Raw genomic sequence first — 17039 nt, 5'->3', positions numbered from 1 at the left:
TAAACTAAAGTTCAAAATTCTTCTCCCTCTCTCTTTGAGCTTGCCTTTATTAGATAAAGCAGACCAAGAGAAAATGGTGCTAAGGCTGTAATTTACATACAGAATTCTCACCAACAACTACAAGTGTGTGCTGTTCCTGCACACTACCTACTTGTTCACGCCCTCTATGCTGCCATTTTCAGGTATTTTACTAGAACAGTTGTCCATAGCTGTGCTGTGTCTGAATTGAGAAACCAATCCAGATTAAATATCTATGGTTTGCAGACTTTATTTTTTTTTCCTTTGAACTGAATCAGTTCCCAAAAACAACTCAGTTGCTGGCACTATTAAGGCTGAAAAAAAGTATGGGGAAATGGAAGCTAAGACAATTGAACCAAGCAGTATAGCTGTCCATATTATTCCTGTTACAGGATTATTCATCTTGCACTCATTCTGTTAAGAGCTGTCTTTTCTGTGTTAACAAGACAACATCTTCAGCGCCTGCAGTAGGCAGACTGTTTTAACATCTACAAGCAGACTATGTAAAAAAAGGCAATATGTTGGTATTTCTACTCTGAATCACAGGGTATGCCTACATAGATAATTACTCCAGAAAAACAGAGGAATAAAGTATAGACAAGAGATTAATGTAGACAATATAACCAGGATTTTTTATCATCTTTTTCAGCAGCTATAAATATAGATTTAGTTGCTAAGTAAATAATATTAATTTGCTAATTTATTTCAGTCCCCTATTTTTCTGCATTTATGCCCGGAAAACAATGTTATCATACTTGTTATAGTTTATAAATAAAAATACTATCTGTATGCTAACCTTTAATCTCCATAGTCTAAAGCTTTGGCTATTTATAAAATGAGGATATTAAGGAATTCTTTTAAAGTTTCTAACAATATCTTCATACAACTAAATGAAAGGTGTTTTAGATGATTAAAGATATTTTATATGTCTTCTTAAGAAAAGAAAAGTGCATATGTGATGGCATATGGTCATTTGAAATCTAAATAACTGAGAGCTGTTTAAAATTTTATGTTCTGCATTTCAAGTATATTGAGAAAACCTTTAAAGTGATGCTAAAACTGAGCATCTATAAAAATTGACCAAAAATTTCCATATGTCTAGTTAAGGAAATGTGGCAGTAGTTTATTCCAAGTACATACATTTAATGTATTTTTATGAATATGAAAACTCTGTTCTGTCACATAAAATTCTGACACTGATTCTGCCAAGTTAATTTTTTTGATAGAAGTAATAATGCAAAAGTCTGAAGCCTTATAGAAAGTCCTAGTCTGAGTTATAGTGATAGCTATGTATCAAAACAAAAAAAAAGGAAAAAAGTGTGCACCAATGGGGAAATTGATAACCTCTCAGAGATCAGGAGTTAGTAACTTTCCCTCTGATCAAGGTGCCCTTTTCTAATATTCCTTAGCATAGTAAGACCACTTGCTTTGCTAATGTGCTCAATCACATAGTCACAGGTTCCCACAAGGATCATCAAGTCCAACTCTTAAGTGAATGGCCTGGACAGGCAACAAACCCCCAACCCTGATGTTATTAGCACCAGACTCTAACCAACTGAGCTGATCTCAGGGGATAGAGGATTTTGATTGCCAGATTGTCAAGCTATAAAAACCTAAATTTATTTTCTCACTGAACATTGAGGATTCTTCCTTTCTTTTCACTGTAGACACCAATGAATCAAGCCTCAAGCCGATCTCACTGCATTTTCACTGTTCACGTCTCCAGCAAGGAACCTGGATCTGCAACTATCAGGCGCTCCAAGTTGCACTTAGTAGACCTTGCTGGATCAGAACGTGTTGCAAAGACTGGAGTTGGAGGTCACTTGCTGACAGAAGCCAAATATATCAACCTGTCATTACATTATTTGGAACAGGTATAATTGAGTAAAACATTTCTCCCTTTACTACATCCCTGCTTAGCAACGTGCAATGTTTTGGAAAACTTGATATATTAGGATATTTATTGCAATTTTAAAAAATTGTATTGATAGCTCTTCCTTTAAATTAACATATTTTAATTTAGGAAAAGCTTAAAAATTAAGCTTAAAAATTAAGCAGTAAGATTATAGTAGGTATACATGGTAGTATTTCCAAAATACTTTTCCTGTTTTATCTGAAGTACTAAATATATTTGCAAGATTGCATCCATATTTCTACTAAAAATGTTTTTTGTAATCTTCTTCCCCTTCCACGGCTGGGATCAGGATGTATCACTCAAGGATCAGTGAACTAAAGTGTTTTGGTTTTATTTGGTTCAAGCATTGTAATATGGTAAATTACTAGGTAAACAACATGTGTTGTTTTATTCCTCTACCAGTGAGAATCTTTGATCTCTTTAAGACAGGAGTTACCTTTGGTAATGTATTTATGGAGTAACTACCATAATTAGTTATTACTACTCACAGATGTAACTACGATGATAATAAATCTCCACAAATTTTTGTCATTCAGCTGTTGTTACTGGAAAAGACTTAGCCTCTTGATTCAAGGTATGCTAAAATCCCTATCCTCCTTTCACTGTTGCTTTTTGTTTTTCCTCTTTGGAAAGGGCAAATAATGAGAAAATAGATTACTCCCAACTAATCTTACTAATTTAAGAAAAAAATTCTTAAGATAGCAGCAGTACATGGAAAATTTGGAGATGAAAGATTTTATTAACAATGATTAATTGTATTTTTACAAAAATTAAATAATTGTTAATTTGTAATTATTATTAAGTTTTTAATATATATCTCCCTGATCTACTGTGATGGTTTGTACGTTCTATGTTTAGAATGCTGTAAAACACCAAGTACAGGTAAGAAACACTTGACAATGAATGAAATCTCTTCTGTGAATGCTGTACTATTAATTTGCAATCATTGAAGATTTTCAAGTGTTCATTTCAGACTTCACACCTGTAAAACAAATTAAGTTCTTCCTAAGGCTGAATACATAATATTGTTTTCACAGTACAGTAAACACTGTTCTTATTGCCAGAAATTAATTATTTGGAGGGATTCTGATGGAGAATACAGTATTTTTTCCTAAGGCTTCTTTAAAAATTTTTATGTACGACCACATCAGGTCTGTGAGGCTTTCATTTAGTGGGAGAAGTAAGGGGGTAGAGAGAAGATAAAATGCTTAACTCTGAAATTTAAACTTGTCCTTTTTAATTTACATGTCACTATATGTGTTATTTAGTAAAATATACAGTTGAGGAAATCCTTAAAACCAGAAAATTTTGTGGGTGTCTATATGTGACAATTCTTTAAAATTATTATTAGGAAATATAACTGTTTGTTCCACTTGCTGGGAAGAATATTTTTCATTTCTGTGTTGTGTGTTTTCCTGTTAACAAGAACAAATCTCTTGCATTTTATTTACCCTACAATGAGAGATATTTCATCTGTCAAAAGAAGAAGCTTAAAGCACAGCAGGTGGCAGTCAGTCATTTACTATTACCCTGAATTTTTTTCAGCCCCCCCATTTGTTTAAATTTTACCTTGAAAAAAAAGTCTGTATTTCAGTTTTACTCAAGGGGAGTGATAAGGATTAGTGATTCTAAAGTGGACCACTTCAGAATCCTACAAATTATACTCACAATCCTTCTTATTTACTGTATGATTTTACTGTATTTATAATGCAACATTGCATGAGCCTGTATGAGGTTGATTTTAATAATCTTTGTAGTGTGTTTTCACATACTCAGGTCTGAAGTGCTGTAGAAACGAATATTTTTTTTCATGCAACTTTTAATTTCTATTTTAGAAGAAATAAGCACGGAAATAAGCACGTTGGATTCTGACTGGGATTGTGTATCATTAATAAAAATGTTTTCTGATGCTGAAGACTATAAAAAATACCTCTTTGTTCAGTGAGAATTAAACCATTCAATTCTGACCCTTCAGTGACTAGTATTAAAGTATATTGATTCCTCCAAATCAGCTTATTTACATTCTCAGATATTCAGTTGCCTACTGGTGGTTTAGTGTTAAATTATGCCATTTTTAAACACTTTTCACAATACAATAGTCATGTAAAATGATTTTTATTGAGATGACAATGGGAACAGAGTTCTGTGTTACCACACTTGGTCTACTTGTTAAATATTCACAGCGTGTTTAAAAAATCTTCAAATAAATAAACTCACTTTTTCTCCAAGTGGCCTCTGTGTCTAGAGAAAAATGAAGATAGTGTCATGCAGCTGATCTAAAATGACATCAGGAACTTAGAAGTCCCTACTACCATGTCTGGGTAGCTTTTCTTTGTCTGAGAGATGCAGTAGCATGTTCTGGAATTACAACTGCATTGTAACTGTGTGTATGTAGATGTTCCCTTCTGATGCACAACATAAAGTATCCTGGACCAAACTTAGAGTTGCAAATTGACAGTGATACTGCCACATGATTTGACACTATAATGGAATTATTTCCCCAAAATAGTAGAGTACAATGTTCTCACTGCTTTAATGAATATGCCTGTTAACTGTCATCTAACATGTGTTCCATTTAGGGAATGTTGAATGATTTTATTCATTAGTGAGTGGTTGCTACCCATACCTACCAAAGGTTTTTTTAATAAAATTTGAAATTACTACCAATCATCAAACGCTAGATTTATTCACATCTTGTATAAAAGATAATTTTCTGTTTGGTGTTTCCTAATAAACATGTACGGACACTAGAGTAACAGAAAAACCAGAAACTTTTAAATAATTTAAATTGAAATACATGTATTTGTTTCTGATTAGAAAATCATGATTTTGGGGTGAATTATTTCCAGCAAGACCTGTAATATATATTGCAAATAAGCATATGTTGTCTAAAAAGTAAGAATGCTTGTAATTTACTACAAGACATCAGCAATAGTTTGATTTTTTTTTTTTTTTTTTTTTTTGCTGTAAGGACCAGAGCTTACGCTGCTAAACTCTACTAGAAATGGGAGATAGGATGGGAGACATAAAAAAAGACCTCAGAGGTTGGCATATAGCTTCAGAGCGTCTGATACACGAAACAGTGTACCTGATAGCTCTGTACCTGCAAGCACCCCAAACTCCTCTTCTCTTGGGAATGCTCTGAGAACATGTTTTGGCTGCCTGTTGGCATGAGGTACTAGTGCAAATCTAGTCCTTGCATAAAGGATGTGGCCTGGAACAGGGAGCCTTGGACACACTTCATATCATGTCAGAACCACTTGTGAGTCTCAGGCCTTCCTTTATGCTTAACAATATTTCCATACATTTCAGTGAAATCATTTGTGAGTGATTGTACCTACTCTACTCCATAATGTGTCATACAGGATGCAAGTAAGTATAGTTCTGGCAGCTTCCACATTTAAAAAATTAACTAGACCTTAAAGTGGTTTTTTTTGACCCACTCAAAATGAGACTTTCTGCCTTAAATTATGTTCATTTCAGTCAGCATATTGCATATTACAACCCTGGTCTAGTAATATTATTAACCTCAGATCTACTGGTATTAAAAACAAAACAAAACAAAACAAAACCAACAAAAAAACCCCCACCCTTTTTTCTATTAAAAGGACAATAATGCCTTCTTAAATGAGACAATTTTCTGATTATCATATTTTGTGGCTGTTAGAGGACCCAGGTTCAGTCTGTACAGGTGGTTTCTCTCACTTTATGAAAGAACATTATTTCCCTCTCCTTTAGATTCTCCTCTTTCTATTCTAGATTCCTTGATTGCATTGTAAAGATTGATTTAGTGATTTAGGTGAGGTTGTACTAAAGAGACTTAAGACCAAAATCTTCTGTGTTATGACAGTACAGTGGCTTTTGCTTCATAAGAGCTAGTCACAAAACTTTCCAGTGTTAGTGTGGGAGGGTTCAGATTCCACCTGTACTACAGACTTCCTACATGAGCTTCAGAAAAAATGAACTTCTCTGTAACAAAGTTCCCATTTTTAATGGAAATAACATATCTTCCCTCTGGCTCTTTTCCCATCTTGTCTATTCAGATTATAGTCTCTGTGTGGTAGAGGCTGACAGTGTGTTTATTAATGTATGTGCTAGACTACTACGAGGTTTCTATGCAATATTATAAACCAACAAAGTTTTAACATGTTTCTATATAACAAGTTGTAAATATGAGATTTGAAAACCTTGATCCAGGAACGGCTTTCCAGATTCCTTTACAAGATAGTAATTTTCATATTATGCATTCATGTCTGTCAGGGCTGCCAGTGTAAGATTTATAGTTTTAACTTTTAACTTTCTGAAGACTGTTAAGAGAAACTAGTGCCACAAAAAAGTTGCTACTAAATTTTCTAAAATAACACTTTTTGTAAATGCAGCATAAATTAAATATATACTGGAATGTAATATTTATTATTGAAGAAAAACCAACTCCTAATGATTTAGGAGAGCTTGCACAACTCATATAGCTACAGTTTTTCGGTACAGTCCTTGGCCTGATAACAGTTAAAATCTTTTACATCACAGGAGATCATGGGGTAATCTGGCCTTTTATTTAATAATAATTAGGTCTCATAATGTAAACAGCTGAGAAGGGAAACTGAGAATAGGAGGTGTACAATTTCCTTTTTGGCGAAGACATATATAGTCTGAACTGAATCATTTCTTTCCAGCAGTACATTGTAGTCATGCACCCTTTTATTTGTGCTTTGCTTTCCAAGACATTTTCTCAGAAATAAATGTATCAACCCATCTAAGAAGCACATGCTTTAAGAATGTGTAATTTTTAAAGCATGCTTTAGCAAATATTGAGCAAATTTTTACTTGAATACTATGCATATTTTATTGTTAAGGCAAAAAAGTATGAGGAAGATTTTCAGTATGTTCCTGTGTTCTAGGAAAATCTGTGGGTTTGAGTTTATCGTGTTCATTTTCCATGTTGCTGAGAGATTGTAAGGCTAGGGTATGATAAAATGTAATTTATTTGGTCTTTCAGGTCCAGCTCCTACAAAGACATATAAACATGCTGAAATTTAAGTTGAAATTCATTCAATAAAACCAGCAGGTTTGCAGCTAAGGTGCATAAGCATAGTTTTATTGTATCAGAAGTTCCTGAGTAGATTGTTTTTGTTCTTTTATGTGTCAGTCATTAATAGGTATATAAATTTCCAAGTCCTTTCTGTTTTTGCTATTGTTTTAGGTAATAATTGCCCTTGCAGAGAAAAACCGGTCCCACATTCCTTATCGAAACTCTATGATGACTTCAGTGCTAAGAGACAGCCTGGGAGGAAACTGCATGACTGCCATGATAGCAACACTCTCTATAGACAAAAGAAACATAGATGTATGTTATTTTTATCTATTTTGAACAAAAAAATTTCCACTTCTCTAAAGATCCTGCTCTTTTGAATTTTATTCTAGTTTACAATTCAAATGTGTATGCTTTAATTCTTATCCTTATTAAAAAAAAAAAACTTTGTTTCCAGGAGATAATTTTATCTGTAGAAATTGCACTAGGATATACACATATCCATTAGGAAATGTACTTTTCTCTAAGTAATCTCAAGTCAAGGAGCAGTTGGGAAATGATTTGCACTTAGTACTGAACTGTTCTTTTTTTTTAAATTTACTGATTTCCTGAGGAATAAATTTCTGAGTTATGAAAACGCATTTCCACTGAAAGTCTTGACAGAACTTCTGTTAGACTTCTTTGGAGTCAAAACTTCATTGAGTGTGGTAGACAGCTGGAGAGTTCACTAGGGGAGAGAGGGAATTGGGTGGGGTAGTTTGAGACTTATGGAAATTTTTTAAACACTTTTATGTCCCTTTACTAATTTCCTTCCCTGGAATTATGTGTAGTGATGTTTTCTTCTCTTTGTTTACAAAAAGGGCTGTATTTTTTTTATCAAAGGGTTGTAGTGAATGGGGCTACATCTGGCTGGAGACTGGTCTCCAGCAATGTTCCTCAGGGTTCAGGGCAACAAAGAAGTGATTATCCTGCTGTATGCAGTGTTGGTGTCTGCATACACCTTGAGGACTGCGCAGTTCTGAGCCCTATGACTTAAGAAAGATGTGAAGGTCCTTGAATGCGTCCAGAGAAGGGCAACAAAGCAGGTGAAAAGCTGTAAGGAATGTCCTGTGTGAAGTGGCTGAGGAATTTGGGCTTCTCTAATTTGAAGCAAAGGAGGCTTCTTTGACCTCTACAACTCCCTGAGGAAGAAAAGCAAAGAGGGAGGTGCTGAGCTCTTTGCCCTGATATCCAGCAATAGAATGAATGGGAATGGTTTAAAGCTGTGCCAGGGGAGATTCAGGCTGGATTAGGAAGCATTTCTTTATTAAGAGGACGGTCAAACATTGGACCAGGCTGAGGTGGTCGATGTCCCAGGCCTGTCAGTATTTAAAAGATATTTGGACAATGCCATTAACAACATGCTTTAACTTGGTCAGGCAGCTGGACTAGATGATCATTGTAGATCCCTTTCAACTGAAACAGTCGAGTGTATTTTATTCTAAAATATGTAGTGATGTGAATAGATAGAACCCCCGCTCAAAGCCATTTGTAATATATTTATTTCCTGATTTTATTAACATCAAAGCATTCTAATGTGAATAAACAAGAAAAAAAAACTATTTAGCCTAAGACTGTTTTCCGAAATACAGTGGAAAGCATTATACTAAAACCATACTTCATCTAGTTGTAGACTTCTTTTTCTTTAGAAAATGGACTTTGCTGTTAAATGAAAACAGATTGTTCAGACTTGCAAACATGTAATTATGCAAGCATATTGTCTTGTTACAAATGCAACTGGGTAAGTTTGTTAATTTTATTTTAGGCTCTGTGAGATTAGCACCGTTTTGTATATCAATTCATCAGGTATATGTATCTCATGTTGTGTTCTAGATTTCTATTTTGGGAATATTTAGCCCAAGCAATTATGCAGAGTACGCTACTGACAGTTTCATGTTCTTGCTTTAACATATACAATCCACACAACAGATCTGATTCTTCAGTCCTCCCAAAAATAAAAAAAAAAAATTAAAAAAAATAATAAAAAAAAAAAAAAAAAAATAAAAAAAACCCCCAAAATCTCTTCCTTGCTCCCCACAATCTGATATGTCCAAATAATATAGACAGATGATAAGTTAATATGTCTGAATAATATAAATAGATGGTAAGTCAATTACTATCAATTAATGATAAGTCATTAGAAAATGTCAGAATTAGGATAGTGCATGAGTCATTATCTTTGGTTTACATGTTTGCTTATTTTTTTCCGTGGGATATACATTTCATTCATGAATGAAGCACAAGACAGAACTACCACTCAGTGGGAATTGAAGTTGTATAATAAAAGCTGCTTTCTTAAGGATCCAGTGTTGTTTCTTGCAATGAAAGCAATGAAGCAGAGAACTCAAGAAAGGGCCCTCATATGAAGAGGACAAATGGAATACTATCCTAGAGAACTAGATTATATCCCTACTCCTACCAATGAGTTTATACAGAATTTTTCAGATCACTACATCACATTTTTTGTTCTAGTTTTGTGGAGTGCTTGAATGAAGATGTTGATTCTGAATTATAGATATATTACTTATTATATCTGTAGCTGAAGCTGAATGGAAGCTGTTTTGAACAGAAGATTGTATATTGATAGCAACTGCATATAATTTTTTCGGTATTTTTGACTTCACTTTCCTTTCTGTTAAGTGTAGTCATTCCACACACTTGCAGCAAAGCAATAACTAGAGGGTTAGTTGACTAATTCTTGTGAAGCCCTGAGGTGCTGGGATGATAAGCATGGTTGAAAAATGATTAGGAAATTAGATGTCAGGCTTGATGACTGTTTTCATGGCATAGAATAAATAAATTGTAAGCTTACATATTGAACATCGAGAACTGAATTGATTAGCTACTCATTAATTTAATATATGCTTCACACTAAACAGGGCAAAGAGATCTGATGGAAATGTATGTATGTGTAGTGTACATATAACTGTACTCAATATATGTACAGAACTTAATTAAAATCACATTAGCTAATCATCACTGCACAGGAACTGTACAGCAGAGGCAAACACAGCTAATACTGTTTACAACTGTCTTAGTTTAAGACCTTCCTTTCCTTTGATTCTCTGTGTATATTATGTTTTGGCAAGAAGCACTAGTATTTTTCCTCATGTAACCCTAATTCAGATACCACCCCTTCAAGCACTGACAGAGACAGAAGTCCTGCAGAAAAAGAACTGTATGAACATAACATTTAATTTGGTATTTTCATATGTTAGAGGACTGAAAACTGCAGAATTACTTTGATTCTGAAAATCAATTCTGTTACAGTAGTAAAGTACATGTAAATTCCATTTTAAATGCAGTATAGCACATCTCAGAAAATTTTATCGTACAGTTCTCTAGCAGGGTCTGACATTCAAGTATCAGCTGATTTCAAAGGAGGAACAGTACATATAAGGATCTTTGATTTCATTCTGTGCCCTAGATGGGAGTACGCACTGATTATCAAAGAGTTTCCTCCACAAACTCAGTCTTGTATCTTTTTTTTTCTGCCTTCCTTTCTCCTGTATCCCATCTAAGCTCATCTGACATTTTTTTATCTGGTATCACGGTTCTCCTGTATGCCTTCTAGTTCCCAGTCTCCCAGCTTGTTTCTCATTTTTCCTGGACCTCCACTCTTCCCTTCATCTCTTTTCCTGCTGTCTTTTACATAAAATGATCTAGTCCCTTTTTCAGCAAAAAAAAAAAAAATAGTTTTAGATAATTTTCTCTTTTTCTCATAATTCAAACCTTATTACCTTCTAAATAGCATGGCTTTCTTATCCTATAGTGCCAGTCAGGCACTTATCTGAAACACAAATGGTTAGGAGATTAACTGGATCAATAAAATATGTACTATGATTTAACAGTTTTATATGTCACTCTCATTAATATGCTAACCTAATTTCCTTTGAATATTGTTATTTTGGAACATGAAATGATAGAATATTTCTGTAAAATGCTCAAAAAATAGAAACATAGTTTAATGACTTCGTTAGCAGTCTGGTCTACTTACCTAGTGCAAAGCTAAGAGAAATTCTTTTCTTTTATTTTTCTTTTCCTTCCAGGAATCTATATCAACCTGCAGATTTGCACAGCGAGTTGCTCTTATTAAGAATGAAGCAGTTCTTAATGAAGAAATCGACCCCAGATTGGTGAGAGTTGTCTGGGGGCAGAGAGAAGGAGATTGCTTGTTTTACAATTTAATAATCAGTAGCAATCAAACTGATGTCGAGAATTTTATACTGAATCATCCCAATAAATTGTTTTTAGATGCAAGTTCCAACTGTTTTCTGTAAAATAACTACCATTCTACTCTTTTTCTTTTGGACGCAATTATAAAACCTCTAAAGGCTTTACCAACTCTTAAAGCATCTGAAGAGTAATGGTCACTTTCATTATTGGTTTTGTGTTGTTTTTTTTCAGAATGTTAATTTCTAAATCATAATAACACATAATTGGATGGCTCTAAACCACTTAAAAATATGCTAAGATTATTAGTCACTTGGCGAAAGCACACTGCTGCACTGAAATGCTAACAAACATACAGATACAGTTCTTCCTTGAAATTGGTCAAAGAACATTTTAGCTAGGAAGAAATTATTCTGAGAAGTTACCTTTAGGAAAAAAAATGAAGACAAGTAAAGCAGATAGAAATAGGATTTCTAGAATCTGCAGAATATTAGGTTATATAATGTAAGAAGCATTTGTTGTCTAAAACTTGGGGATTAGATGATTAATGATTTCAAGTGACAATTCATTAATTGTTACTTAATGGTAATTATCATATTTCAGTTATTGTTAATGGTTGTACTTTTTTGTTGTTGTCTCTTGTCCTTGAAATTCAATGGGAATAGAAGATTCTTGTCAGGTTTTCTGCTGTTTTTCTTTTTCATTTATTTATTTATTTATCTCTCCAAGCAGTTTCTAATAGTAACAGTAAAACAATTTAAGAAGAAAGAGAGGCCAAAAAATAAACCCAGTAGGCATTGAACAACTTCTTCATTTCTGTCTGTCTGTCCTCTTTTTTCTTTCCTGTGTAGGCTTTATAGTAGCAAATCATGCAAAAGATTTCTTCCATGGCCACAGAAGCCTTTGATTGAGGTGTAACACATGCAGGCTCCTGAGCATTTACTACATCCTGTGGAGCAATACTCCACGAGTTTGGTATGTCTTGCTCTGCAGGATCATTTAGCAAGTAAAGCAAAGTGGACTCGTGAGAGTTAGAAAACTGTCCCCCCTTGTGGAAAAGGCAGGGGTACACAGGTACCTTGACTTTATATGGCTCTGTGCTCGTTGTGGAATTTGTTGCCCATCTTAACTACCTTAAGTACATTCCCAGCATGCAACCTGATTATTCAGTAAACTGCTCAACTTAGGACTTTTTTTTTTTTTTTTTCATAAAAATCCGACACAGTTTATTGGCAGTTTTTATCATCTGTGAGTTGAATGCATGCTTTATAAAGGGAGTTCATAATACTTCTTGATAGATCTGAGTTAAGACTGGCTGTTGCATTCAATTTATTCTACGTAATGGAGACTTCCTGACTTTTTATCTTACTAGAGAAGATGAATTTGTACTCATTTTACTTTTAAGCTACTCATCTTTGAATCTCTCTCACTCATGACCAAAGATTTAAACTGAAAATAAGAGTCTTGACCCTGAATTAAACCTCCTCTCCTGTGGCCTTCATATAAAATAGACATTGAATAGTTCCGCTTCTGTAGATTTTTGTTTGTCTTATTAATACTTGAAAATCAATCTTTTATCCGTATCCTGAAACTGGTATTTCTGTTGTTGTCAGATTGAAGTTAACCATGCTAACAAATTTGAACATTGAGTAGAGATGGTGATATCATTCATCTGTCTACCATTTTATACTCCAGCCTCAAGTTTTATTTGCTTGACTCAGTAAGTGGTGCAGACTACATCAGCTTGTGGCACCAGAGTGGGGCAATATGAAATTAGGTTAAAACATTTTTCCTGTAATATTCTCTAAGTGTTCTTGCAACTTCTCTAATTAACAGTTCATCACTTTAATAGGTTCTTAAATAAAATATTATAAGCTAGCCTTTCATACTTTTGTTGTAAAAAATATATTAACAGTAGGTCTAGGGTTAAAAGAAATCATCAAATGCATATTTAGAATATTTTCATTTGTAAAATATGGTTTCATGCAGACATTTTTTTCCCAAAGTAGTGTTCCAATAATGAACTATTAGAATTTAAAAATCGAGTTCAGTTCTCCAAGCAATTTTTTCACAATCATTACTATTCATAATGCAATTTAATTTTGTTGCCTTATGATATTAGTTTGTTGTTAGTAACTGATGCATCCTACAAGTAAAGTGTGCTATAATTCTTATAAAAGTGTTTTGGAACTTCTGTTTCTAAAGGGAAAGTAAAAAAAAAATTACTTTTGGTGTGTAGTTTCCCTATCTCTAACAAAGATGTCAGTTCTTAAGTGTCCTTTCATTATTAACAGGTAAAACTAATAAGACAGAAAAGCTCTTTTTATTCCTATGTCAAATTTTATTTCTCTTTTGCAAGAAATCTTTTGAACTCTTTCTGTACAACCATGTCTTCTAACACAAGAATTTACTGAGTTTAGAAGACTTTTCTTTGTTTTATAAATGGAAAAAGAAAAAAAAGGTTTTTGATGTATTTAAGGCATTTTAACAGTTTTTAAAAAAAGATACCTTGTTTAAAAAAAGATAAAACCGAAGTATAATATTTACCTAAACTCAGCCTTCTAATGCAAAAATCATAAACTAGCTATTATTTGTAGATGATGCTTGGTTTATGCCTTGCTGTTTACAGATGATTGTCCAGCTGAAAAAGGAAATCCAGGATTTGAAGGATGAGTTGGAGCTGGTGACTGGCAAGCAAAGAACATCAGAGCTTTCACAAGAAGAGCTGCTTCAGTAATGGCTTACATTGTTTTCGATTTTTCTTTTATTATTATACTTTTCATCAGTTTACTTTTCGTTTACTGGCATAAATATTTAAAATTATCTCAGAGTTTTAAACTTCCCTGAGTGAATAATAAAGTGAAGTTAGGTGCCAGTTTAGAATGGCAGTTTTCCATGGAAAGCTCTATGAGGCTGCTGGCTGTGTTTTTGCAGCCTCAGCTTTGAGGAAGTGAAGTAAAGTAAACGCAAAGGATGGGAATGCCTGTCAAGTGCCAGGCAAAAAGAAGTGTTGTATAATAGTGCAGAATGAAAAACAGTCTCTCTCAAAACTGGATATGCAATCTGACTAGAGTTCAAGGAATATTCTTCTACTAAAAAGTATCCTGCTGCAACGTTAGTTTGACATAAACCAAAAGAAATCTCACATTTGTGATCCACAATTAATCAATGTCTTAAAAGCCAAATATTCATTTTTGTTTTTACTGAGCATGCTATTGAAAATGGAGTATTAATTCATGTAAGTATTGTCACATCCTGCGGCTTTTTGTAACAGATCAGTACAGAGTGTAAGATCTTTCTATATATAATGTGGAAATATTTACTTTGGTCTAAATGTTCAAAATAACTTAATTCAGTTTCCAGTTTTGAAAAATTTATTCTCTAGGATGGACCTACTTAATCTCTGTACCTCATCTCTATAAAGAAAGTAGTAACTGCCTAATTTTGTTTGGTAATACATTAATGGTAACTGAAATGACACTGTGAGAATTTTTAGTCTTCCTTTAATTTCTTTTGGGACTGGTTCAAAAGACAACTGTCAGTTGTCATTTTCCTGAAATATAGAAGATTCTGGAGACATGAGGACAAGGTGCTACTTTGAACCTTGAGTTTCTCATGTAGATTGTTGTCATTATTAATTCTTGCTTTGTTTTAATTCAAAAATGAAATGACATCCATATCAAGGATGAGGAGCGAGGTAGCATTATTTATATATATATATATATATTTATACTGTTAATCTGAGTAATTTTCAACATGGGCAGTTACCAGCATATTCTTTTAACCAGAAATGTCCCCTCATTTCCTACTGATTTAATATGTATTTATCATAGTTTTGCATTTGTATGTCTTGTAAACAGAGTGCTCACATAAACTGATGTGGACTAAACACCCAAATGAAAGTATAATCAAATGATAGTATAAAAAGTCACTACTTCAATGAAAGTATCTTTCTATGGTTTTTAACATGAATGCTTTTTGAACTTGCTTTCATATGGCAATAACATTTGTGACCACACTGATTTTACATGTCTGAACCTGAGGTCCATAAATGTTCTGAGCATTTATGACAATCAGCAGATAGCATCTAAGTGCTCTGTCTCCAGTTAAAGTCTATCAATACATAACATGACATCTTTATGGCAGTTCTGTTTTTTGAGACTGGCCATCTGAGTTTGGAGCTACTCATTATCTGGAGAGTTCACATTAAAGAATAGACGTACCAGTGAGTAGTCCAAACAGAAGTATTGACCTGGATGAGGGCTTATAAAATCATGATTGACTATTGCTAAAAAATACCTATTTTGTGATTTTCATCTAGTTTTGCATCTATAATGAAACCTGAATAATATTATTTATCAGGAGACATATAGATCAGTTTGTTATGACAGGAAAATAGGAAAAGAAACACAGTATAGGTGATAAGGCAACATACTGTGTTGTGCTTTAATTCAAGTTGCCACCCAAGAAGGGTTCTTAGGGGACTAGTACCGTAGGGGATTTTTTAATTATTATTATTGATGCTTTTTTAATATGGCAGAGAAGAATTTCTAATTAAGGTAATTATGGATTTCAAATACTGTTTTGACATTTTTGCTTAGTTGGGATATCTTCTGTTTAAACTTAAATAAACTGTACCTCAGTATATATATATGTATATATATATATGTATCTGTCTATAAATAATCCAAGTTTATACAGATCTTTTCAAAATTCCTAGACTTTAATGAAAGTCTTACTGTAGTTAATTTTAATGCAAATAATTAACTAATAAGGAGAAGTGTTACAAAGTATAGTCGTATAAAAAATGGATGTGTTTTAATTCTGCTTATTCTGATTCGTCATATGTATTTTAAGGGAGGTCAGAACAAAATTAATCTGCTCAAAGTATTCTGTGCCAGTTTTTTAATTTATTCTTTGATTCTGAACACAGTTGGTCAAAGGTATAAAACATGTCAGTGAAAAACTCTGTGCACGAAGTACATATTTATTTTGTTGTCCTGCACAAGTCTTTTTCTCGGGCACTTTTCAGTGGAAGACGGATGCCAAAATGAAACTGAGTCCAGTGGTACATGTGTAGATCCAATATTATTTTTTTAGTCTAACAAAATGCTTAGGTTTTTTGCTCTCCACATATGTTGCAGGAGTTAAGTGTTGGTGATTGCCCAGGAAATAAGTATTAATAATATGTTAAAATTTTATTTTGTATGTTTCTTGACTTATGAAGTTAAGAAATGCCAAGCATTTCTTGCAATAATGAGCTTCATTCCACTTGCTTATGTTCAGGGCATTCTAGATAAAATCAGTGGGCTACTAAATGCAGTTGAATTTGCTAAATGTTTTACACTGGTATATGAATAAGCTGAGGTTACTTCGTTGTTTTTTTTCCACACTTAAATCAAATATGTGTCTTCAGGGATTTTATTTTTTTTTATTATTCATTTAATGGAAGGAAAAAAATGTGTCAAATAGGCTTTCCTAAGAATCACTACAATGTTGTATTGTCATTCACTGTTTAAAACAAAAGGGAAAACAAATGCTCTTGACTTTTCTTGTGAATGGTAAATTATAATACAACAGAACTTAGTCATGTGAATAAAGCTACAGCTGTCTGTAATTCTTATTTCAGAATTCTATGTTAAATGGTAAGCATTTGCATTAGTATGTCATATTTTTTATTTTATTACTTTATTCTCATAAATTTTAAACATAAATGAATTCTGCTGCTCTCATTTTGTTTATTTAAAAAGCAAAGCATAAAAAATTTAGCTAGACTACATAAGTGGTTCAGAATGTAGTTCATAAAATGCTTCCAAAATCTGAATTGCTTGCTTTGGATCTTACCATCTACTTCCTTAGCTGTAA

General features: G+C 33.3%; 1 protein-coding gene across 10 annotated transcripts in view; it reads left to right on the top strand.

Annotated features, from left to right (window-relative positions):
• Positions 1–17039, top strand: part of KIF6 (kinesin family member 6) — a 163267-nt gene that overhangs the window by 32026 nt on the left and 114202 nt on the right. For 9 of the 10 annotated variants that reach the window (XR_007903786.1, XR_007903787.1, XR_007903788.1 and 6 more), the window contains exons 7-10: positions 1686–1892; positions 7134–7277; positions 11051–11137; positions 13804–13907. Coding sequence is in view for 5 of the 10 variants with exons in the window: in XM_051782876.1 (XP_051638836.1) it covers positions 1686–1892; positions 7134–7277; positions 11051–11137; positions 13804–13907 (542 nt within the window). In the remaining 5 variants the exon portion in view is untranslated. The remainder of the gene's footprint in view (positions 1–1685; positions 1893–7133; positions 7278–11050; positions 11138–13803; positions 13908–17039) is intronic. The other variant, XM_051782878.1, reaches the window with a different exon arrangement.

The sequence above is a fragment of the Manacus candei genome, unplaced genomic scaffold, assembly GCF_025592945.1.
Source record: "Manacus candei isolate 608988 ecotype Guabito, Panama unplaced genomic scaffold, ASM2559294v1 h1tg000017l, whole genome shotgun sequence".
NCBI lineage: Eukaryota > Metazoa > Chordata > Aves > Passeriformes > Pipridae > Manacus > Manacus candei.
The sequence above is the reverse complement of the archived record's forward strand: the minus strand, read 5'-3'. Positions and strand labels throughout refer to the sequence as shown.